This window comes from Mytilus californianus, unplaced genomic scaffold, assembly GCF_021869535.1.
Source record: "Mytilus californianus isolate M0D057914Y unplaced genomic scaffold, xbMytCali1.0.p SCAF_7, whole genome shotgun sequence".
Lineage (NCBI taxonomy): Eukaryota > Metazoa > Mollusca > Bivalvia > Mytilida > Mytilidae > Mytilus > Mytilus californianus.
Genome location: NW_026262723.1, coordinates 107138508 through 107166059, shown reverse-complemented (window position 1 = coordinate 107166059; position 27552 = coordinate 107138508). Strand labels below are relative to the sequence as shown.

The 27552-nt window shown below is 33.1% G+C and overlaps 1 protein-coding gene across 2 annotated transcripts in view; it reads left to right on the top strand.

Annotated features, from left to right (window-relative positions):
* The first annotated feature begins 698 nt into the window (after window positions 1-698).
* The window catches only part of LOC127710204 (tolloid-like protein 2), a 43945-nt gene continuing 17091 nt past the window's right edge, over window positions 699-27552 (top strand). The window contains exons 1-9 of one of the 2 annotated variants that reach the window (XM_052215962.1): window positions 699-1156; window positions 11391-11652; window positions 17320-17700; window positions 18948-19126; window positions 20054-20287; window positions 22028-22237; window positions 23577-23690; window positions 25720-25865; window positions 26255-26450. In XM_052215962.1, coding sequence (XP_052071922.1) covers window positions 1024-1156; window positions 11391-11652; window positions 17320-17700; window positions 18948-19126; window positions 20054-20287; window positions 22028-22237; window positions 23577-23690; window positions 25720-25865; window positions 26255-26450 — 1855 coding nt within the window. In that variant the 5' untranslated portion in view covers window positions 699-1023. The remainder of the gene's footprint in view (window positions 1157-11390; window positions 11653-17319; window positions 17701-18947; window positions 19127-20053; window positions 20288-22027; window positions 22238-23576; window positions 23691-25719; window positions 25866-26254; window positions 26451-27552) is intronic. The other variant, XM_052215963.1, reaches the window with a different exon arrangement.

The window sequence follows — 27552 nt, the reverse complement described above, 5'->3', positions numbered from 1 at the left end:
TGGCATACAAACTCACATCAAAACAGACGTGTGACATACAAACGCCTATCAAAACAGGCGTATTGATTAGAAACTTCCATCAAAAACAGATGTTTGGGATAAAAGAAAAACTCAATCAAAAACAGAAGTATGGCATAGAAATCTTTATTGCTGTTGATTTCAAGGTGCCAAAAATTATCCCCATTAAACCTTTCCTTTCCTCCATTATTAATGTGCATTTAAATGTCTACAGCATTTGTATCCATGCATGCATCCATAGAAAGACTCGGTAAAAATTTACAGCTAAATGAAAGCTTTATGTTTAATTTTACACGTCTTGGTCGGTTTGATATTCTGTAAAAGATGAATGGATTTTTTTTTAATACATGTTTACATTGTCTATAGATAACAATCTAAATTGATATATAAATGTCTTTTTTTTCATAGAAGAAATAACAATATTCAACTCAAACTATAGCCTTGATGTATTCAACATATAAGAAAGACGTCATGATGTCTTTATGCATGGAGATATGCACTACGACGCATAAAGCTCTTCGATAAATATCATCAATTATAGCTAATAATCAAAGTTGTTTTAAGATTGTGTAATTCAAAATTTTATTGATCGTAAATGAACCCGTAATATATACCAAAAATAATATGTAATATCTACTCATACAACTATAATAATAGAATTTGTATAATTAACCATAATCATTGCGATCCATAAAGTACCATAATTCCAATATTTCTGATATTCTGACGCTTGTTGATTGGTTAATCAGTCTGGTATTGACACTTCGACACAGGTGAATGCGTTCACACTTGACAAAGAACTTGAGAATTATAGCGGAATGAATGCACCCTTGAAATGCTGCGTGAAACTGATACTACATCTCTGAGATAAATAAGTCAGTCGCTCATCAGTAGTGGGAGTAACATGACGAATAAAATCAAAGGAGAAAATTCATAAGACAATGGAAAGTGTTATATATTTTGTTTTATAGTTGGTGCGTTTAGTTTATTTTTTTATTATTTAAAATGAAGATTCCAAGGATTTCAATATTTTTGCATCAATTATTTATATTTACAATACTGCGGAAGCTGACGTCTGCTACCAGTACGATTCCACATAAAACATCAGATGATATTTACTCTGACCCTTGTAAAGCAGGTAAGTGAATCAATAATTGACCACCAATTAATTTACAACACCTGCCAGTAATGATTGACCATTGATCTGACATAACAGTTTATCTTTAATGTCATTGATTTCTCGTTTTTTCATGTTTCGACTTCATTACTGTTATCTAAAGTTCAATTAATAAACATAACCTCCCTATTGAAATAAGTATTTCTTTCCCCCCTTTTATTTTTAATTGTGGTAAATATGAATGTGTGATTTTGATCGATTTTTTTAATTATACCATTTTAAGATTGATGTCTCAATTGAACCTTCTTTATCCTAAACAAAGACATCAATAAAGCTATACCCCGTACAAAAGTTGTGTTGGAACGCCCCCTTTAAGCGGGCTACTTTGTTGCTTTGACTCTATTCAGTTTGGCATTGTATGAAGATAAATCTCCTTCTTATTTTCCACAGTTTACCCGAGGGGTTTGAAATGTCACAGTGTTAATTAAAATTTTAAGTTTTTTTTCAGACGTAACACTCATTTAATTGCTACATTTGAATGGGTGGATTATAGTCCTAACTTTCAAAAGAGAAAACATAAAATGTAAACAATTTGAGAAGACTTTAGTCGGGCATTGTTCGAAATTTGACTTTCCAAAAACATCAGATAAATTTTAAACTTTCTATTCTATTACATGTAATCATATCGGTCATTAACCTGTAAAAATCAACATCCTCTGTAAAAAAAATCATCAGACTACTTTCATCTCGTTTATTTCATATCAAAACTTACTAGCATTGACCTTCATGTTTTAGAGCTAATTTTTGCTGAATGTAGTTAATATCTAATTTATTATTATCAAACTTTCACAGAAAACTCCTTATATATTACGGTCTGATTAAACCAAGACGTTTCCTTTTTAATTCAAATCAGACCTTTTATAGTTGATTTTGCCTTGAAACGCATTTAATAATTATAGCTACACAAGTGTCAAGTTGTCTCAGAAAACCTTTTGAACCCTGATTTAAATTATACTTTAAAACAATGATTAAGCAGTTCTCTTTAATAGCTCGCAAGTCTAACAAGTCGTTTAAATGGTCTTCGAATTTATTTTCATTACACAAATCCTCAAATTATGAAAGCAGGAAGATGGTAAAAGATTGAAAAATGAGATTAAAAGTTTTCTTTTTCGCTTTATTTTCATCTTGACATAATTAGAAATGCCATTGTGCAGGTTCGTTACCTATCAGTGGATATCTAACACTCGGATATCATTCAATCTGATTATCAAACACAGGTCTGTAATTGACTTATCACAATTAATCAGCAAAAGTGTACCCTTTGACCTAAAGGGAAGATTTTGGTAATTGATAAACCATAATTAAACATAGGTTCGGTATCTTTAAATGTACCAAGACTTTAGTGAAACAATTCAATTATTGTTCTTTATACATGCACATATTGTTCAGAGATGATAGTTATATTACAGAAATTAAGATATTCATTTTTTAAGGTTTCGGTAGTTGCTACTTTTATTTAGCTGATTTACATTCACAGAATACTTGAGTGACATTGACAAATTGATTTTTTTGTTTGGCCAATTGTGATTTATGAAATTATCTTTCTGGTCGTCTGTGATGTGATTTTGTATGAAAAGGGTTATTTATGGGTGTAATATTCGAGTGTCTTAAAACAAAGACTGTAAAAATGTCTTCGCGACACGCGACAGATTAGCGATGAAGATAAAGACCATATTGGTGATAACATTCCATTCCAAATCAGAGCACTAATCTAAAGTACAAAATTAGCATTTTCCATTAAGATATTTAATTTGCACGACATGATCACGTTCCAAACGCTTATGAATAGGAAGCGTTATCAGGAAAATGACCGTTGCAATACTTACCAATTTCTTTTACATTAATGCCTCTTTATGATGAATAGAGAACAATGCACGACCCTATAGTGATCACAGAAGAGATATATATTTCTGTTTGACAATCACTTGAATGTGTTATAATTTTATTACGTCCGTTGAATCAGTTAATTAAGGTCTTTCCACTCCGTTTGAAAAGACCTTATTGTTTTTCTAATATTATTTATTGTTTATAATGAAAATCACGAGCATTTGCGTCGTGACCACCTTGATGGTCTCGTGGAAGCATGATCGCCTGGAGTGCATGAGGTCGTTGGCTCGACTTTCGTCTATATATGATAGTTGTATCTCTGTCAGCATGCAGCATTTAAGAGTAAGAACAAAAAAGACTGGTCGGTGCGAAGTCGCGATTGATGACATGTTTTCCTGTGGCCTTTACCTTGTGAGCTAGCACGATAAACATCCGAATTTGCAAGTTAGTCTAGTACAAGGCATGATATATTCAAATATAATCATGATAACCGATGACTGGCGAACTGCAAATGTCACTCCGGCATATAAGAAAGGCCAGAAATACATAGCAGCTAACTATAGGCCAATATCCCTAGCATGTATTTGCTGCAAAATAATAGAACACATAGTCACGAGTAACATCATGAAACATGCAGAGGTAAATAACATACTATACCCACTACAACACGGCTTCAGAAGTAAAAGATCATGCGAAACACAACTCCTTGAATGTATCGATGACATCACAAACCTGGAAAACGGGAAACAATCAGATCTGCTAATACTTGACTTTTCAAAAGCTTTTGATAAGGTGTCCCACAGCTTACTCCTCCATAAATTACACCATTATGGCATCCGAAGTAAAACAAACAAATGGATAAAGGAATTTCTCACCAATAGAACCCAGGTAGTAGTTGTTGAAGGCGAAACATCTGACAAAGTAAAAGTAGAATCCGGAGTACCGCAAGGGTCAGTATTAGGACCCAGTCTTTTTCTGTTTTACATCAACGACCTACCAGAAGGCTTACACTCCACAGTGAGACTGTTTGCGGACGATACTGTGGTCTATTTGACAATTTCATCAGACAGCGACTGCCATACACTCCAAGAAGACCTGGACAAACTGGCAAAATGGGAAGAACTCTGGAAAATGGAGTTCCATCCTGAAAAATGCGGTGTCCTCACAGTTACAAAAAAGAAAAAGCCAATCAAGTGGGACTATAAACTCCACGGCCATACTCTGGTGCATGAAACATCAACTAAATACCTAAGCTGCACCATCGCAAATGATCTAGATTGGGGAGAACATATAAACAACATCACAGGAAAAGCCAGCCGAAGCCTTGGTTTCCTACATCGAAACCTCCACATTAGCTCAAAATCCATCAAAGAGCACGCCTATAAAATATTAGTAAGACCGCAAATGGAATACGCCACGACAGTATGGGACCCGTACCAGCAAAACCACATAGATAAAAATGAAAAGGTACAAAGACGAGCTGCACGATATGTAACCAGCAGACATAGAAATAGATCAAGTGTCAGCAACTTGATAAATGAATTAGGATGGAAAAGCTTACAAACAAGACGAAAAGAAGCACGACTCATCATGTGTTACAAAATAACAAACGACCTTGTAGTCATAGACAAGAATAAATATCTACAAAAACCAACAAGAAGCTCAAACCGGACAGGACAACATACTTACCTATTACAGCCAGCCACCAAAGACTGTAGGAAATGGTCCTTCTTCATAAACTCCGTCAAGGATTGGAACAAACTGCCACCAGATACCGCCACAGCAAAGTCTCTTGAGATATTCAAGTCTCAAGTGACCAAAACTACAAACTAAATCAACAGAACAATTTGTTTTTATCCTGTTTTTAACCTGTTTTTAATCATGCGCAACTTGCCAGAATATTCATCATGTTGAATGTGGGCAGTATTTGGAAGAAGATGTTATCGTTCAGCATATGCATGTAGTATTTGCCGCTATACGTTAAGCAGCTAATAATCAATCCATGGCCACTTGATCATGTCACAAGTTTTGGATCTCAAAGGATTAATATTCACCGGTACCACTCAGGGTTTTGCTCATTGTTGAAGACCGTACGGTCACCTATATTTGTTAACTTTTACTCATTTGCAATCATACCACATCTTCTTACTTTTATAAGGTATGGAAAGCCAAAGATTTATTTTAAATCGAGATCATAAGAATGTTCGAAATAGGACAACATAGAAACTAAGATTTATCCAGCTGGATCTTTTAGTTGAGTAGCTTCTCCTATCAGCGTTAAATACAAATTGATACAAGTGCAATGTGATATGTTACAATTCAGTCTAACACCCATTGCAAAATTCACATTTAATTCTAATCTTCCAAGTAATAAGGGTAATAAAATGATATATACAACGATTGACTCATCACAGGCATTAAATGTAGGTTTCTTTGAGTACTAGAAAATGTAAACCAACTGTTTCGTACCTACATTGGATGACACAATTCAGGTGCATGTAAGCCACAAACAATCATTAAGTAAATTTTCTTTTGAAATTTTGAGGGTATTTGATTGGTATATTGGTACAGGTGCTCCGATTTAAGTTGAACTAAACTAATCAAACAGACAAAGGTTGTTTATATATGTTAAACAGGTGCTTGGTAGTTCCTCTTCGCCTGTATGCCGTTTCCAGATCTTTCACTCAAACATACATGGTGATTTATGTAGCAGAATCAATGTAATAGAATTCTCATCATCATAATGCCGCTTGAACGATTGTTTAAACAAACCATGATTAATACCACAGATCTGGACAGAAATTTCATTACCCGTACACCATTATTGTCCATTATACACAAATTCGTATATGAATTAAATTTCTGATACTGTCAAATATCTATCAATGTATTCCTTTTTTATGCTTTCTTTAATTAAAACGTCTTGGAGTTGGGTCAATTTTCTGTTTGTCTCTTTGAATAACATTTACGATAGACATTGAAATATATGTCTGCGTCTGTTTCGATATATATTTCCCGGAAAGTCATATAAACAGGAAATTGGAGAAATCTTTGATGAAAAAATCTGTTCATGACGTCAGCAGAACACTCTCTGATACAGTGCCCCACGGATAGTGTAAATTTCTATTGAAATATCTTAAACTTGGTACTTGTAAATAACTTAACATGATTTTTTTTTTCTTGAAGTTTTCACGTAAAATATACATATAAATCATTCTAAATAATTCATTCGTATATACCAACTCACCTGTTCGTTTTGTGACTTGTCGTCTATTCTTATCTTTAACTAAATTATGCAACAAGAGATGATTTCAGTTTAAATATTCTGAGCTTTCCTTATGTATGTTTTCAGTATGTAATGAAAAGGATTTGCTTCCTCTTCCGGAGCATCTTAGATCGCTTCCATCTTTTGGTGAGGTTTGTGTTGCTCAGGTTTTAGTGTTTAAAAGACTGTTGTTTGTCTTTTCGTCAGTTTCTTATTATGAACGTCATTGGTATCTCTTGTTTATTTTCAGTCGTAATACCAGGTCGACTAATTAAAAGTAAGAAAAACCCAATGCAGCAACCGAAGCTAAACCTTAATATAAACTATATACGAATTTTTTCAAAGACCAAAGTGTTAATTGCAAAACATCTGTCTAAACTCTTGACAAATGGCAAAACACCTGCCTAAACTCTTGACAAATGGCAAACACCTGTTTAAACTCCTTGACAAATGGCAAAACACCTGTCTAAACTCCTTGACAAATGTTGTCGTATTTGCTGTCTTATATTCGTTTACCTAACATCACATTTCACTCATGTGTGATATTGTCACATTTCACTCATGTGTGATTTTGTCACATTTCACTCATGTGTGATATTGTCACATATCACTCGTGTGTGATATTGTCACATTTCACTCGTGTGTGATATTGTCACATTTCACTCATGTGTGATATTGCCACATTTCACTCATGTGTGATATTGTCACAATGACAAACCCCAAGCATGTTTGTATGTATACATTACACAAAATGAACTGCTTGATAAGGGAATGTAAGTATTGAGAATTCAACATGTATATACTGTAACGACACTCGATGCAGAGATAATTATGAACAATTATAGGTCTGTTTAAAGTTTCTTTTTTGGGGGATTTCAATCAAAGCTTGTGAATTAGATCTTACTATAATGTACAGGGTACCTAAACTACATATATGTTGATCCTGCTGCACTGTAAAGGGTACCTAAATTACAAAAGTGTCCTTACACATAACGTTATATTCCCGGTTCTGAAAAATGCTCCACAAAAATAAAATTACTTACTTCTTTTACCAGAATCAAAACTGGGCTTCATGATTACAGTGAAACTACCTTAACTAAAGAGGTGATATGAGTCCGAAATTAAATAATTCTAATGATTTGATAGAGTATTTACAATACAAGTTCCTCTTCTCGTGCAAAAGTATGTAATACTTGACTTTTAAGCTCTTCAAACAAGTATTCCTCATTCTAAAGACAGATTATAAAAAATAGTCCAGCTTCGTATCATAAGAAATTTCAAACGTAGTACAAGGTGCTGTTTCATTGATAAATAATTAAGACAGGGATTTTGCTACCACAAATAAATTAATACCTTACTAAATTCTTTCATAGATACAAAGATTTGGTTTGGTAGTGTTCGCTGTACCTATATATAGAAATCTTATAAACAAACGGGATATCACATCCTACTTTTTACGTCGATGTTTTAGAGCACGTACACTTAGATACGATCAATGTAAACTTATTTGTCATTTGAATAAACTTGTTCTGAAAGGTTATTAATTTCTCACTATAGAAATATCTTTAAATGTTATCTTCATCGGTACTTACATTATTTTGTTTTTAATAACATAAAATAAAATCATATATGCATGGCTATACAGTTATGAACACGTTTGGTCCTACATCCCACCGATACTTAAATTTAACATGTGTGGTTTGTTGAATCGGTTTAATTGTATCATTTTAATAATACTATTTGTGCATTTTCTACAATAAACATAGCACTTTTAGTAATGACTATTGTGATTGCAACAATAAATACTGTATTTGCATATTCATAATGCACTATTTAGATACTTTTGACCCTGATAATACACTATACGAAACATCTGAGTTTATCCCAGTTTTCGTGATGTTCGTGTTTAATCTTGAAGTTTTCTGTTTAGTGTTATATGGACTGCTGTTGTTTGTCTTTTCACCTTTAAGCCATGGTATTGTGTCTCTCTTTGATTGCCGAGTTTTGGTTTGTATGAATTTGTTTCATGAACATCTGAATACCCACAATCCTACGGTATTGAGGTTTTAAGACGACCATCGGTAATAAAGTTGTAAACCCATGTAGTAGTATTATAAAAAGATAAGCCTGCCATTAAAGACATCTCTATTTAATAATAGCTTTTGATCCCTGTTTGCGCTATAGTCTTACATCCCGCTGTAACTGGACTTAAATTCAGTTAATACTGACAAACTATCAACTGGAAAATATTGCTAACGTCAAGGTGGGTGTTCCGGTCTGCTAATCCAATCAAATCTTGTCTTGCAGACAGTTATTTTGATATTGCATCAGTGAAAGTCCGATAAAAGTGTCAATTATTACAACAGTTGTTCTATAATCTTATTATCTATTTGATAGAAAAACATTTGCAAGGATAAGGTATATTTTTGTTCTGGTGCAATATAAGTAATCCCTGCGTATCAATACTCCCTGGCAGAAAATTAATATTTCGTCTGGGAATGAATGTGCTATTAGACTTATGATTATTTAGTCTGAAAGTCAAGCGATTTTCCGGGTACCCTTATCTTTTGTGTTCCTCAAATAACTTAATTGCCTACAGAAAATATCAGATGCTAAAAGATTGGTACTGAGTTTTTTATAAAGTAAGCTATACACATAGAATTAGCACAGGATCTGTTGTCTTTCGTAAGTGAATGGATTCCGCGTGGAAGTAAGAAAATACTCGGGGGGGGGGGGGGGGGGGGGGGGGGGGGGGGGGAGGTTGGTCAATTATCACAAATCACATAGAGGCATCCAATTTACACAAAACCATCGTATTTACACCGCACATAAAAAATTAAGAACTTAAGAAGACATCATAACTAATGACGTTCAATGATAGGTCATAAATAATGACGTTCAATGATAGGTCATAAATAATGACGTTCAATGATAGGTCATAAATTATGACGTTCAATGATAGGTCATAGATAATGACGTTCAATGATAGGTCATAAATAATGACGTTCAATGATAGGTCATAAATTATGACGTTCAATGATAGGTCATAGATAATGACGTTCAATGATAGGTCATGGATAATGACGTTCAATGATAGGTCATAAATTATGACGTTCAATGATAGGGCATAACTAATGACGTTCAATGATAGGCATAACTAATGACGTTCAATAATAGGCATAACTAATGACGTTCAATGATGGGTCATAACTAATGACGTTCAATGATAGGCATAACTAATGACGTTCAATGATATGTGATATAATAATTATTGACGTTCAATGATGGTTCATAACTAATGACGTTCAATGACAGGTCGTATGATAACTAATGACGTTCAATGATAGGTCATAACTAATGACGTTCAATGATTGGTCATAACTAATGACGTTCAATGATAGGCATAACTAATGACATTCAATGATAGGGCATAACTAATGACGTTCAATGATAGGGCATAACTAATGACGTTCAATGATCATATAACTAATGTCGTTTAATGATATGTGATATGATAACTAATGACGTTCAATGATATGTGATATAATAATTATTGACGTTCAATGATGGTTCATAACTAATGACGTTCAATGACAGGTCATATGATAACTAATGACGTTCAATGACAGGTCATATGATAACTAATGACGTCCAATGATAGGTCATAACTAATGACGTTCAATGATAGGTCATAACTAATGACGTTCAATGATAGGTCATAACTAATGACATTCAGTGATAGGTGATAGGATAACTAATGATAGGATAACTAATGACGTTCAATAATATACAATTATGGCCCGCTGAGGAGGTGAATATCCAAAATTGTCAACCCTTACTCGGGTGGACAATTTTGGATATTCACCGACTCAATGGGCCATATAACTGTTTTATTATACCGAACAAACAATTAAGTTTAAAATATTGCCTTACGGGAGAAAAAAAAGATTGTCAAAACACTTACGTTAGAAAATTATTTTGTGTCTAAGAATTTCTGGTATGTACAACAAAGGAAGACTCTTTCTGTAAAATATTGATGGCCCTGAAAAGGACCGTTTACGAGGGATATCCTTGAAACTAAATGATTTTCCAAGCCTTGTTTGGTCTTGTTTCCTTGTTACTTGATTGGTTTCTTACCTGGCCCTTGCCATTTTGTTTACAGACGTCAATGACGTCATTTTTTATGGGAGTTAACTCGTACAAAAACCAAAGACTGAAAAGGTTATTCACCGGGGAATAATAGGGTTGTCCGATGGAGGCTTCGATTTGTATGGTGTTATTAACCGCTCCTGCCAATTTTTAGAAAAAACATCGGAATTAAACTATGACACGTGATTCCGTATTAGCCAATCTAATAATAGGTGATATGATAACTAATGACGTTCAATAATAGGCCATAACTAATGACGTTCAATGATATGTCACAAATTATGACGTTCAATGATAGGTCATATGATAACTACTGACGTTCAATGATAGGGCATACGATAACCAATGACGTTCAATAATATGTTATAACTAATGACGTTTTATGGAAGGTCATAACTCATGACGTTCAATGGTATGTCATTTGATTAATAAAGACGTTCAATTGTAGGTCATAACTAATGACGTTCCGTGATAGTTCATATGGATAATTAATGTTATTATACTTCATGTCAAAATGCCAGATTTTGATTGGCTTATACGAGGGTGTTAATTTACTCTATTCTATGGTAAATACTCTTTTACCCTTCACGGAGACGCTTGATCAAGTGTGCACTTTATTAAATACGACTCTATCCTATGGCAAATACTCTATTACCCTTCACGGAGACGCTTGATAAAGTGTGCGCTTTATTAAATACGGATGGTTGTTATGTACAAGACGTCATAGTTTATTACTTTACGTAATATCTGCGTGTTGGGAATTGGAGGCCCTTTGACTTATTGCTTTCCATTCTCGCATCGAATATGAGTCGGTGATTTGCTTCATGTTGTTTGTACTTTGGGCTAAAGAACAATAAAAGCGCTTTTCCTTTCCTATAGACTTTGTGGTATAAATCAATACACTTTTGTTTCTCCTTTATTTTTAGATATATTTCAATTGTATTTTATTTTCAGTGGCATATAGTGGTGATATAGCATTGACAGAAACTGACCTTAAATATACTAAAAACAAATATTTAAAGGGTGGCGATAAGGAAGATCCTTTACACGAGTTGCAAATAGAAGATCGACGATCAGAAAACTTAGAACCAATTGATACAGACTTATATGAAAATAATGAAAGTACATTTAAACAAAATACTAAAAAAAATATAAGGAAACGTAAAAGACTAAATAGACGATTAAAAAGGCGAAGACGTAGAAGAAAGTGTATAAGGTGAGTATCGTTTATTGTGTTCAATCTACTATCAAAAGCAGACATACGTATGCTGTCTTAAGAGACAAAAATCTGAAATAAATAATTAAAAAATATTAATGCAATGAACAGTTTGATTATTCATCAGCTGACTAACTATGTCATACTAAATTATGAGCGGTTTCTTTTTCCTAATGGTATATCAGATAATGGATTTTTTACAATTACGTAAACTTTCGATTTCAAGCATTTAATCTGCGTCAAGAACAAATTAAAGTGCAACATCCTTTACGTTGGTGCAAAGGGACTTATAGTGCCGGGGTGATCTGGAGTTCGGTAGTTAAAACTATTAACAAATGGAATGTCTTACGATTTCATTCGTTGAAGTTATGACGTCAATTGGCCACCAGCATATTATCAAAATCATGAATATATTTCTTTATTTTGGCAATTGCTCATTTGAACTTCAGTGCATCTGTGTGTTTCTCAAATATATTACTGTCACAGATTATTGCATTCTGATTAATATAGATAGACGTTACGTGTTTATTCTGTGTAAGTGGTAGGAGATGTAACCGATATCTCAGAGCCTCGTTATGATATCATCTAATACCCTTTATTTTACATGGCAAACATTGTTTCAAAGAAAACTCATATACCTATTGAATATATAATTGTGAATGTGTGGTAACACAGAAGAAGTAAAGGTACTTGTAATTCCGTTTTGTCGAATTATTTCTTACTCGCCTGCAACGAATGTTGCGACACATACGGATGCTTAACCGGCGCTATTGGCGTTAGCTCTTTGCATTAAGCTTAATATTTCAGATTTCAGAAGCTAGAAGAGGTGGACAAACCGTAACAGGTATAACGATGCCTTACGTTATGAGATACTGTCTGTCAAATGTCTGTTGTCCTTAACCTATGGCTTGAATTTCTCCAAAGTTATAAGAAATAGTACACTTGTATTTGATATATAAACTCATTGCAAGTTATACATATCTATCAGACAGGGTTCATTTTGCTTGGATCTCATTTCAAGGTCCATTATTTGACGTAAAGTTTTCGTATCTCAGATACTACATTAAGTAATAGGTCCATTATATTTGTTTTATAGAATGATTTTAGTGTGTACATGTCCGTCTGATAAGGTTCATCTGATCTTGACCTCATTTTTATGGTCCATTGAAGACGCTAAGAAGTATAGAATGATTGCAAGGTGTACGTTTCTGTCTAACGGTGTTCATCTGATCTTGCACGTATTGGTGATTTATAATAATAAGTTTCTGTAATACCTGTAGTCGTATTAGGCAAAACGATTTTTCTTCGTTTCCCTTTATAGAGACTCTTGATCATATGGGCTCTTCTATTCTTGCTTACGAAGGAATCTCTACGGCTTAGTTACCATCTGACATCAGTAACTGACGTTTATCGTAAATACGAACTTCTCCTGAACATGACATATCTGTTTAATATGCATCTTGTTTCTATTTGGATATGATTTTGCTGTATTGAACTTTATGTTGTACCCCTTAATTATGAAGATAATTAAGACACAGCGCGTAATTATAGTTTAGATTTCCTAACAGAAACACATTTACTTTACAGATACCTGCAGGTATACACCATGATAAAATTCCCACAAATTGCTGTCGAATATTTTTTTCTCTTACCACTGAAAAGGCCGTTAAATTTCTTTTATATTTTAAAATCTGTCTTTAGATAAGAAGGTTTATCTTATACAGATGCATTGCCAGCTATTTAGAACGGAAATAACCATGTTAATTTTCTGTTTAATTTACCTATCAGTTTATCTATTAAGGGATACCAAGATAATTCTTAAATCCATTCAGTTGCACACGTATCTTTTTCTCAGTATCTACAAATTTTCTGTCTATTGTCTTTTTTATTACTTGTCTTATCAATGACAGCAGATAACAAACGGGAAAAAATCATAAGTCGAAGAAAAAGAGACAAAACCATGGCAAAAAAGAAAAACAACGACAAGACAAACAGCCGTCAACAAAACACTGCACAGAAAACTGGGCAACAGGAAACCCACCAAAAACCGTCGATGATTTTAGGGTGCCCAGTAAGGGTAAGCAGATCCTGCTTTACTAGTGGTAATCGTAGTGTCGCTAATGGCAAGTAAAACCACGGGTTTAAGTTGAATTCGGCGATGTCACTCTGTAGGCCTGTTGTGCAGCTGGGTTGTTTTTTCGACTTCTGACGACGTTCTTCTCTTGTCAGTGTTATGACATACAAAAGTATATAGGCTACTTATGAACAAATGTTCAGTCATCTAGTCCTTTGTTAGTGTCGTGGACAGACTAGACCTACATTCAATAGTATATTCTGGAGAATGAATGCTCAGTCATCTAGTCCTTTGTTAGTATAGTGGACAGACTTAGACCTACATTCAATAGTATATTCTGGAGAATAAATGCTCAGTCATCTAGTCCTTTGTTAGTGTCGTGGACAGACTAGCTCTTTGGTCGGGTTGTTGTCTCTTTGACACATTCCCCATTTCCATTCTCAATTTTAGACCTAAATTCAATAGTATATACTGGAGAATAAATGCTGAGTCATTTAGTCCTTTGTTAGTGTCGTGGACAGACTAGACCTACATTCAATAGTATATACTAAAGAATAAATGCTCAGTCATCTAGTCCTTTGTTAGTGTCGTGGACAGACTAGACCTACATTCAATAGTATATACTAAAGAATAAATGCTCAGTCATCTAGTCCTTTGTTAGTGTCATGGACAGACTAGACCTACATTCAATAGTATATACTAAAGAATAAATGCTCAGTCATCTAGTCCTTTGTTAGTGTCGTGGACAGACTAGACCTACATTCAATAGTATATTCTGGAGAATAAATGCTCAGTCATCTAGTCCTTTGTTAGTGTCGTGGACAGACTAGCTCTTTGGTCGGGTTGTTGTCTCTTTGACACATTCCCCATTTCCATTCTCAATTTTAGACCTAAATTCAATAGTATATACTGGAGAATAAATGCTGAGTCATTTAGTCCTTTGTTAGTGTCGTGGACAGACTAGACCTACATTCAATAGTATATACTAAAGAATAAATGCTCAGTCATCTAGTCCTTTGTTAGTGTCGTGGACAGACTAGACCTACATTCAATAGTATATACTAAAGAATAAATGCTCAGTCATCTAGTCCTTTGTTAGTGTCATGGACAGACTAGACCTACATTCAATAGTATATACTAAAGAATAAATGCTCAGTCATCTAGTCCTTTGTTAGTATAGTGGACAGACTTAGACCTACATTCAATAATAGTATATACTGGAGAATAAATGCTCAGTCATCTAGTCCTTTGTTAGTGTCGTGGACAGACTAGACCTACATTCAATAGTATATACTAAAGAATAAATGCTCAGTCATCTAGTCCTTTGTTAGTGTCGTGGACAGACTAGACCTACATTCAATAGTATATACTAAAGAATAAATGCTCAGTCATCTAGTCCTTTGTTAGTGTCGTGGACAGACTAGACCTACATTCAATAGTATATACTAAAGAATAAATGCTCAGTCATCTAGTCCTTTGTTAGTGTCGTGGACAGACTAGACCTGCATTCAATAGTATATTCTGGAGAATAAATGGTCAGTTATCTAGTCCTTTGTTCGTGTCGTGGAAAGACTAACTCTTTGGTCGGGTTGTTGTCTCTTTGACACATTCCCCATTTCCATTCTCAATTTTAGACCTAAATTCAATAGTATATACTGGAGAATAAATGCTGAGTCATTTAGTCCTTTGTTAGTGTCGTGGACAGACTAGACCTACATTCAATAGTATATACTAAAGAATAAATGCTCAGTCATCTAGTCCTTTGTTAGTGTCGTGGACAGACTTAGACCTACATTCAATAGTATATACTAAAGAATAAATGCTCAGTCATCTAGTCCTTTGTTAGTGTCGTGGACAGACTAGACCTACATTCAATAGTATATACTAAAGAATAAATGCTCAGTCATCTAGTCCTTTGTTAGTGTCATGGACAGACTAGACCTACATTCAATAGTATATACTAAAGAATAAATGCTCAGTCATCTAGTCCTTTGTTAGTGTCGTGGACAGACTAGACCTACATTCAATAGTATATACTAAAGAATAAATGCTCAGTCATCTAGTCCTTTGTTAGTGTCGTGGACAGACTAGACCTACATTCAATAGTATATACTAAAGAATAAATGCTCAGTCATCTAGTCCTTTGTTAGTGTCATGGACAGACTAGACCTACATTCAATAGTATATACTAAAGAATAAATGCTCAGTCATCTAGTCCTTTGTTAGTGTCGTGGACAGACTTAGACCTACATTCAATAGTATATACTAAAGAATAAATGCTCAGTCATCTAGTCCTTTGTTAGTGTCGTGGACAGACTAGACCTACATTCAATAGTATATTCTGGAGAATAAATGCTGAGTCATTTAGTCCTTTGTTAGTGTCGTGGACAGACTAGACCTACATTCAATAGTATATACTAAAGTATAAATGCTCAGTCATCTAGTCCTTTGTTAGTATAGTGGACAGACTTAGACCTACATTCAATAGTATATACTGGAGCATAAATGCTCTAGTCCTATTCCTGAAGAAATCCGGGTCTGGTATATCGTTATCTTTCATCTTATTTATTATTATAGATGTCTGTATGGATAAATGGGTGTATGATTATGACGGGTTTTCATAATCTATCCACTATTTCGGTTATTGTAGATTAATTCACTATGTCTTCTCTTACAAAGACATAAACAATTCTTGTGATTGATAAAATTGTTTAATCAATCGAAGACAGGACATTTTTTCAAGTCTTTATTTAACCTATAATATAACTCTGTATTGATGATTAACGTTCAAGTTGGTTTGTGTTAATAATATTATTGACACAACAAAAACAATATACGTATAATGGATGATAATCACCGATACTATACTAACTGATGGTCATAAAGAAAACTCCAATCAAAGCAATATCTTTTCACGGTTACTGGAATGTCGGGTTTAAATAGCCAGACTGAACAATTAACATACTAGCACAAAAGCAATAACCACGAAATGATTTTCATCTATCACTCACATAAACAAAATTGTTAAAGCAGTCGCCGATATAGATGTTTACGGATTTGATTGATTAAAACAATACAAACAGATTATGGTGCTGTTTTAGCACAGACGGAATTTCAGAGATATACCGTTAATGGCTTTTTCAGTAAAGAAGACTTAATGTGAATTCCTAAATTTGTCATCTGTTTAGATTTTATCACAAATGCGACAAAATATATTTAGTAAATGATTTTACACATCATGCTTAGTATTGATGTTTGACAAAACTACTTCTTTCTGTCCAGATACTTTTTGAAAATAATTCTTCCATATAGTAAGGTTTACCGCAGTCGAGGATATCTTATACCAAAAGTAGCTGTCTACGGTATAGCTATTTTGTTTGGTTGCGTTTTTATTGATTTTTTCCCTGGTCTTTTAAGTTTTCTTACAATGCATACTTTGTAGAAGGTTTGTCTATAAAGATAGGACCAATACCTATGAGGTTGTATATGAAGCACATATTCGATGAATAAAATGAAACTGCATTCGATGATTCTCTTGTCTCTATATAATAATGCACATTCCCTCAACTAAATGTTGATTTTTATTTTTATAGGAATAAATTATGCAGGAAAACTATGAAGAAAAATCATCAAAAGAAACGAAAACAAAAACAACGAAAACAGCGGAGAAAGCATATAAAGCAACACATGTTTAACAATAATGTAAATATAACTGATACTTCAGACTCTAACTCAACAACACGGGTGCGCAGGTCTTTGCTGTCTTCACGAATACGCCGAGCGGCCACAGCGAGGCCTGAGAGACTTTGGGACTTCGGAATCATTCCATATGAAATTGAAACAAACTTTAGCGGTCAACATAAAGCCTTGTTTAAGTTAGCCATGAGACATTGGGAAAATTACACATGTTTGTCTTTCATTGAAAAACAGCCAGAACATACCAATTATATAGTGTTTACAGAGAAACCCTGTGGGTATGTATATGTTGTTATCTTTCTAATATGGTTTTCAGCAAGATAAAAAAAGACAACAAACACAAGTAACAACATGATACGGAATTAATATTGAAATTTACTACTTGTTTTAAGGCTGAAAGGCTATATCTATATATATACAACTACTGATTGATGTAAATTACATCAGCTGTATCAATATAACTATAAGAAATCTAATTTGTGATCAACACTCACTTGGCAAATGGTGTTTACACGATTATTTTTACTTCCAGCAAACAGATTCCGGTAATTTTATAATTACTTAACCAGTTAAATATTCATTTTATATATATATATAAATGCTGCTAAACTAAGACAAGAAAGAGCAATGATACTGTAACTCTCATACTTACACGTCTATACAGATTTTAAATTAAACGTTTTTTTCATTGAAGATACTTCTTGAAAATCATTTAAACTCTACAAAGGTCAAACATATAGGCCCTATTGTGAAAAAAAGTTCTGCATTGTTACCGAAATATTTCATAATTTGTTTTCTTGACTTGACTTGAAATTCAATTTAATGTTTACACATAAGAATAAGAGGATGTGGTATGAATACCAATGAGACAACTCTCCACAAGAGACAAAATTACACAGAAATTAATCATGTTTATCATCTAATGTATATGTAAATGTTGTTGTTCCTTTTATTGTAAACAAATCTTTTTGATATAATCACAATTCTAAACTGTTATCATGTTCTTTCACCAATTAGAATGCAGGTGTCTAGCACGATCTCACTCTAAACGGACTCTGTATACCTATGATCTTTTTTTTTACAAATAAACAGGTCAACCTAACTTTGGTGCAGTATATTCGATCAGCTGTGCATATTTTGTACAAAAACCTCGTCCTAAATCAATATGTAAAATCAACTTTCTTTAAAGGAGGAGGTGCGCTTATGGCCGTTTTTGGCCTTCAAAGTTTATATGAGCATAGTTTAAAGTACAATATCTTTAACATATCGTTGATAATTACATTGTATGTTCTAAAGATAGCATTTTTTTGTGTGTATAAAATGTAACTTTAAAACATTACAAATTTTCACAAATATTTGTTATTAGGAAATATTGTGCGCATGCAATCCCATACATATTTACTTCAAAGTTCTTGTTCATATATTCAGACAAACATTGTCAAATGAGCCCATATCCGTTCCAAACAGAATATTTATTTTACCTCGAAGCATTAAAACTATAAAATACTTGTTGTTATTTTGTAAGGTGTTGCTCTTTTGTTGGTAAGAGAGGCAATGGGGAACAAGCCATTTCCATCGGTAAAAACTGTGATAAATTTGGAATAGTAGTTCATGAACTGGGACATGTTATTGGATTCTGGCATGAGCACACAAGACCTGACAGAGATGACCATGTAGAAATTATTACCAAAAATATAATGCCAGGTAAGTAAGCCGTTGTACGTGTGAAGTACGTTTCATTCAAACATGCCAAACCCAATATTACCAAGTAAGAGAACCAATCGATTAAGCTGATGAAATAGGGTTTGGTAAAATACGCCTTCATAAAATGCCGAGTTGCAATTAAAACAAAAAATTGTGAACTGTTGGTAGTAATTTGATAGTTTTTTTAAGCTTATCTGTGTTTGTTTTTATTTTTGGATTTTCAAGGTTGTGTTTTCTAAAGAAAATGTTGAATAAACGCCTATCAGATAAAGATTATTTTTTGTTTCATATAAAAATGTAGGATATCATAAAACTGTTCCTATATGATATGTTTAGGTAATTATTCGTCAGAAAACATTTTGTAAAACAATTTGTATCCCAGTATGTTGTTATGTCTATGATTTTCCACGTGTACTCCTTGACTCTGACAGATATAGTGCAACGTTTTTGTATGCAGCTTAATACATTCTTTACAGTAAAACGTTCTGTTTGATAAAAGCAGCTGCGATAGATTGATTAACAACACGAATCAAATGGTTGCAAGAAAAACACAAAATGTATATGTTTCAAAGGTTGCTGTTTAGATGAGCATGTGTTATTCAGGGATTGACGAACAGTGCAAAGAACTGAGAAATAATTTGGTGAACCTAACACATAAAATATGCCTCGCAATTGTTGAATAGTATATATGTCTTTTTGATTATAAATACACATTGAGGGCGTTAGCCTGAATGTGTGTATCTAATTTACACCATGATATTATTGTCAATGCAGAATGGCAGTTTTCAATAATTTAGGAGGGGGGTCTTTCAGCGATTTGACCATATGTTATTGAAAAGCATGATAAATGCAGGGTATCCAATTTCATTTCACGACATCTTGGTGTAAATATCATTATGAAATTTGTATATTTTCCCATTTTATCAGGACAAGAGTATAATTTTGATAAACAACCCGAGAGTGAGGTTAACTCCCTTGGAATGGAGTATGACTACGGGAGTATTATGCACTATGCTCGAAATACCTTTGCACGTGCTACATACGTGGATACCATACTACCTCGTAAAAAACCGGAAATGATAATCAGACCAACGATAGGACAACGAGTAAAACTGAGTACAGGAGATATTGCTCAAGCCAACGCACTCTACAGATGTCCAAGTATGTTTTTATAGAAAAAGCTAGAACGATTGCTGAGTTTTTTTTTTTGTCTTACATGTTATGATTTCGTAGGATTTAATACTAAGACTGCCATGCTTCAATACAGAATTGTAGCAAAGTTGGTAATACATGTATGAATGTTATAAATAACTTTGTGTTTATGTCAGTGGCGCTATCATTTGATAAGCAGATAATCTTTGTAACAAGAATAGAAACTATTTTCTTGTAGTGTTATCAGAACATAGAAATGCACAAATCAATCATTCATCAGCAATGGCTGCGATTTCTACAACTCGCATCCTATTTATCATATAATTCATTCATTAACACAAAAAAGTGCAATTGTTTATATTCCAGACAATACGCATTATCACCAGACTGCACCATACACTTCCGTAATTACATAGATATTATGATAAAACACACCTGGTAGCCTTCATAATTTATAGCTATTTGTCTTCATTAGAACTCTATTATTCACGCTACTATTACTATTTTTAAGTCATTATTATGGCAAGCCGTTTAACTATTTATTCCAACTTCAAGATATCTAAAAAAAACTTTATAAGATATCTCATATAGTTTATAAGATATCTTATATAGTTTATAAGATATCTCATATGATTAATAAGATTTCTCATATAGTTTTATCTCATATAATTTTCTTTATAAGATATCTTATAAATTATATGATATCTTATAAAGTATATAAGATATCTTATAAAGTATATAAGATATCTTATAAATTTTATTAGATATCTTATAAAGTATATTAGATATCTTATAAATCTTTTTTATATAAAAAAAAGATATCTTATATACTTTATAATATATCTCATATATTTTATCAGATATCTTATATGATTTATGAGATATCCCATAAACTATATGAGATATATCATATAATTTATAAGATATCTTATAAAGAAAATTATATGAGATATCTTATAAATTATATGAGATATCTTATATGTTATATGATATATTTTATATATTATATGATATATCTTATATATTATATGATATATCTTATATATTATATGATATATCTTATATATTATATGATATATCTTATATATTATATGATATATCTTATATATTATATGAAATATTTTGAAGTTAGAATAAATAGTAAAACGGCTTGCCATACATTATTCTTTCTTTGGAACACTTGTAGGATAGTAGTGTATGCGTACCTAAACCATCAGATTGGATTCTCTAGTACAACTAACGGGTAACATACAATATTAGAAATGAATGTATCAACGTGTTCGACTGTAATAGTATTTCCCTTTTCATTCTGTAGTAAAATACATGCAAGTCCAAAGTCTGCTTGGCCGGCGTTAGTCTTACCCCTAATCCTTCTGTGGCACACGATATTTGCTCACTCGAATGTTTATGTTACCTTTATTTTGTCTATTTTTTTCATATTGACATGTTAATGTCTGAAGTCTACTTACAGTAGTTATTAAAATATAAACCTACCTTTTCCCAGTTCTATCAAAAGTTTTGTTCGACTTATGATTTCGAAACCCCCGACTTTGTACCTTCTTTATTGTTTTCCATACTTGGTGTACGTGATTTTTGTTACTCCTTGCATGTTATTAATGAAGAGATTGACTTGGGTGGGTAGTCAAGTTAATTACATGGGTTATTTTTTATTAATCATTTGGAAGAACAGAAAAAAAAAAAAATTGGTCAGCTTCAGGAAAAACGGATATAACTGCTGTATATTTTTAGGATGTGGTCGAACTCTTCAAGAATCCATAGATAAGTTTTCCCATACACCATCCGCTGGTAAAGAGGAAATTTGTCAATGGAGGATCTCAGCGACACATGGAGAAAAAATCATCCTGAATATTACTGCTCTAGACATACCAGAAACAACATCATGTGAAACAGATTACTTGGAAGTCAGGGACGGTTATTATGTTAAATCAGAAATCTTAGGTAAATAAAGTCGTAAAAGAGGAAAAACAATTATTGTAATAATCATTTAACTGCCTTATGGGTAATATAAGTACCAATGCTAAACCGAAAGCTAATTCTGATCAACGATTTCCAAAAGATTGCTTTGTATGGCTTTTCAACAATTTTCTCGTAGAATATATGTTTATAATCAGAAAAAAATCGAAAGAAAAATCGAGAACCTGAAAACTAACACAGGGATTTTATTGAATAATCCTGAAATAAATTAAGGTAATCACGTAGTACAGATAAAAACTGAACAAATTGATACATACATGTATATTGATAAAAAGTGCACATGGGCTTAATATTTTTCTGCAGTACGTTGCAAATGTCGTGTACATATAAAAGCATTTGGTGCTCAAATCTAGTGTCGTATATATGAGAACCGCCTCGGTGGTCGCGAGGTAGCGTGTTCGCTTCGAGTGCGGGAGGTCGTGGGTTCGAAGCCCGGCCGGGTCAAACCAAAGACTTTAAAATTGGTATTTGCTGCTTCTCCGCTAAGCACGAGGCATTAATGAGTAAGAGCAAGGACTGGTCGACTCGGAAAAATGTGTCTGGATAAGGTGACATGTCTTCCTGTGGACTGTTACCTTGTGAACTAGCACGTTAAAAATCCGATTCAGCGTGTCGGTCTAGTACAAAGCAGGGTAAATGTTCATATTACATTAACATGTTCTCGCCCTGAATACGCATATTAATTTGCCGCAGGACGTTAAGTAGCCATCCATTATCATGATATCATCATCGTTTATATGAGACTGCAAAATAGTCATGCATGAGAAACTATCGTTGATCATATGTGTAATCCGTAAAGTGATTACTCCTTTTGATCATTTCTGGAACACTGAGCCTTACTGTGACCCTGCCTTTAATACAAGATCGTATGCTCAGCAATCCAGGCAGATTACATAGAAAACAACTGAAGAACTTATCTATTTCGACAAGAAATATGCGTACCGACATGAAATTTTGAAAAACTTATTTTGGTGATTTTGTTGGAGTTTGCACTAGCGACGTCGTGTGTAATGTGTATAATCTATAGTTTGGCTTGGTCTTCTGTGCGTCTTTTTGTGTTTTGTTCTTTGTCATTCAACTTTAGAGTAGTCTTTTGTCTGAATCTCAAACATTCCTAACATTTCAGTCTATTATGCAACCTTACTCAATATACCATATCAATTTCGCCTAAGATAGTTCAATCCATTCGGTATTCGTTTCAGTAAGGTTTTAGATGTAATAGGAATTTTTGAATAAAATGTTAAGTGGTTTGTTAGTTTGGTTTACTTTCCAATAATGATTTCGATGCCATTTAATGTTGCAGGGCGGTACTGTGGAAGTGTGCCACCATCCACGCTGATATCAACGGACAGTCGTCTATGGTTGGAGTTCAGATCAAGTAGAGGAGGAGGAAAAGGATTTAATGCACAATATGAAGGTATAAAGTTGATAAAGTGGAAACAAATATCCATTCGAATATGTTGCTTTTAAAGTTCATAGATTTATTGCTGCATAAATAAATAAAAAATGAACTATTGCATTGGATGATATCGTTCACTATTACTTTATTTTTGGTCTATTCTTTTGAATAAAAGTCGTAATATGAATTTACGTATGAAATCCAAAACAACATAAAAAGACCAACAACATGTTTGAGAGATATTAATAAACGAATACTTAAATTTAATGAAAAATATCACAGATGTTTTTAGAATAAATTTTCATTATGTAATAAAGCATATTTAGTAACCTAGATAAACACTTTATAAAATATATGAGTCAAAAGAGAATGCTACAGGTCTTTTTTGCATCTTTTGTAAATATTTTTCTGTTTTCTTCTGTTTTAATTTTTGTTGTGTTCGTGTTTATAATTTTACTTCAGTTCTGTTTTTTTTTCTCACGTTGTCTCTTTATTATATTTGTATCTGTTTTCGTTTATCGTATATTCTATGATGAAACAAATAAAAAAAAAATCTTATCAACACCATCGCTACTTAAAATTGAAAAAGTTATATCAAAGGCTCTTGAACTATTAAATAAATTCCAGCATTATTTCCTATCGTGAAAAAAATTTCCATTGAAAAAAAATGAAGATGTTTTATAGTTTCATTAGTGTTACTTAGTTATAAGGAACTGTCATTCAAAGAGTTATATTGAGGTGTTTACTTGTATTGAACATCAGATAATGAACTTTACATGTATCCATAAATATTTTACCAGTAAAAAGAGAATTCCTGGTGGAACAAGTGTTTAAAAAACTAACTCATTAAATGTAGATAAAGATTTCAATCTGTTGCTGTAATTAGGACCTAGTGAAAAATACATCATTATGTAAAGATTAACTTTCTATCCTGTTATCATTAAGTAAAGCGTCGTACTGGTTTGGAGTGCCTCTAGGTATTTTATGTACATTAAAACTCATCAAAATAATGGAATATTTATTATGCCTTCGATCAATTGTACAACCTTTCCCACTTTCCATTGTATGATAAACTGGTTGATACAGAGTTCTCGTTTGATTATACAGAGTTGTGGTATGATAAGGTGTTGATCAGAGAGTTGCGGTTACCTCTGACCTAAATACTGGATCATTCATCAAAGCTATTATCGTCTTATTTTTTTTTTTACTTTTTCATCTGAACATAAAGGATAATTTATAACTACCCTATGGGCAGTACAGACATAAAAGCTGAAATACCAGGCTTCAAACTTTGCTTGCACTGTTTCAATTGAACGACAGAACTAAATAGGTTTTATTAAAGGAGAGGTGGATTTAGGGGGCCCTTATGGACCTTCATATATGATAAATGCTTAGACTTTTATAAGTATCCCTCCAAATGTTGGCTTGCTAGGTCCCTCTTTTCAAAATCCTGGATTCGCACCCGTAAAGGCCTTTCTTGAACGCAATACTTCATGTTTCTCGGACAGTTGGTATAAAATACAAGTTATAGTTCTGAAACTTAAGATTAAGGGGTCAGAAGTAAAACATCAAAGATGTTCATCCGACTGAGATTACACTGTAGCATCCATAACAGACAGTTGGTTTTCTTGAGGTTTTTGCATCTTGTCATGGTATTTATAGGTAATTATACAGTATGGTATGGGTTTTGCTCAATGTTGACAGCTGTACCATGACCTATAGTTACTTACATCCTCGAAATCTAAAAATAACACGTTTTTGAGTTGGTGCATCCGAAGCGCTTTTCGGGATTTATCTTCATCAGATACGACCAAATTGAAAGTTTGAAAATCAAGAATGTATAAATACCTGATTACGCAAACAGCTTTAGAACCAAAAGAAACTAAAAAAGATTTGCCAAATTCATCTCAGGTCAACTTTGCCACAGAGAGTTTGATTTCTAAATGAATCAACGGAAAATTAAAAAAAAGTATGTTATAAATCATGTCAGTACCAGATTACAATTGAATTGGTAATTGTATGTATCAAATATGTGTTTTGTCTTAAGCTATATGTGGTGGAGAGATACTAAAGGACAGGGGAACACTAACTAGTCCTAACTATCCTGATGATTATAAACCAAACAAAGAATGTGTGTGGAAAATCACAACAGAAGAGGGCTTCTCTGTAGCACTCAAGTTCCAATCGTTTGAAGTAAGTCAATAGAATATATTGTTTTTCTCCTTGATTTTCTCTAAGAAATATAATTAAACGGATACATCAATGAGTACAACGACAGAATTAACCAAAAGACGTATATTAGTTGTTTTTTGTATGAACATCCTTCCTGGTAGTGGACGATTTTCATATATTTTTCATAAAAGCATAGAATAATTCGAACAAATGGAGACAAATAAAATCCTGAAACTTTGGCCAACATCTGTTTTATTGATAGCGACAGAGAAACAATCCCGTTTACTTTACATGTTTTCCATTTTTTCTTGATGCTACTAAAATCACATACATTTTTAGATAAAATCTCTTGACAAACGTGAATCTGTCAACCGTACGAATTTTGACGATCTTTTATTGTATTTTTTCAGATAGAAACACATGACAAATGTGTATATGATTACCTTGAGATCCGCGATGGACATGACGAAACCTCTCCAGAAATCGGACGTTACTGTGGTTACAAAATACCGGAAGATATCAAGTCTTCAGGAAATAAACTTTACGTTAAATTTGTTTCTGATGGTTCTGTTCAAAAGGCTGGCTTTGCAGCGACGTTCGTTAAAGGTGAGAAGCTAGAGCTTTTAGTAGATAAAACATTTCATATTTTTATATGTTCGTAGCGCTTTACTGGATTTACCTTCATCAGAAACGCTCAAAACCAAATATTTGAAAGCCAAAAATGAACAAGTAACGAAGCACGCGAAGAGCTTTATGAATAAAAGGGACTAAAAATAATAGCCAAATCCATTTAAGGTCAACTTTGTCTAATGAAGTTGGAACCTAAGTTTCTAAATAAGTTCGAAAAGAGAAGGTCCGGTAAGGGCTAGTTTTGGCCTAAAATTCGAAGTACATCTGATGAAAGATTTATGACATTTTTTTAAACACTTAAGTGTCTACTTCAGTCGATTCAATTAGTCTGTGTAAAAGATTTGAACTGATTTGTCCTTTAAAGACGCTCAATTTCAAGCTTAAATATGAAAAAATCTATCAAATATGGCATAAAACATCACTTTTGAGATGGTTTTTATCTAAAATGTAAGTGGCCGCATTCGTGTTCAGTCTCAACCTTTATATATTTTATGTATTTTCATCAAATACAACATATATATTTAAATGTTAAGAATGAACACAAATGCGGCCACTTCCATTTTAGACAAAAAACCGTCTGAAAATTAGCACAAATGCTAAAATTGTGAAGATTTCAGTAATTTTGCATGAATTTATGATGCTAGTACCAGATGCATGTGCATTGTATTGTCAAAAACAGACAATATTTATGGGAAAAAAGTATTCTACTTTCCAATAAATATTCAAAAGTTAACATTTCAACAAATTTGTAAAAATGCTATATTTTGGGGCCAAAAAGGGGTCTTACCGGACCTACTCCTTTAAAAGTAGATTGCATATAAGTTTCTATATATTTCTCCTGTTAAACGTCAACAGACACCAGGTTCGTAATTTAGTACGCCAAACGTGTTGTCTATTATAAACAGTCATTAGATAGCAGGCTTGTTTTAATTTAGTACATCAAATGTCATCGTAGCCTTGGATTTTGCTTGTATTAAGATTTGCATCAATTCTTGACACATGGCGGGACATATTTATACAGCCACGACTATTTTGAACATTGTTTTAAAGTTCATACACAATGTAATTTTCAGTAAAA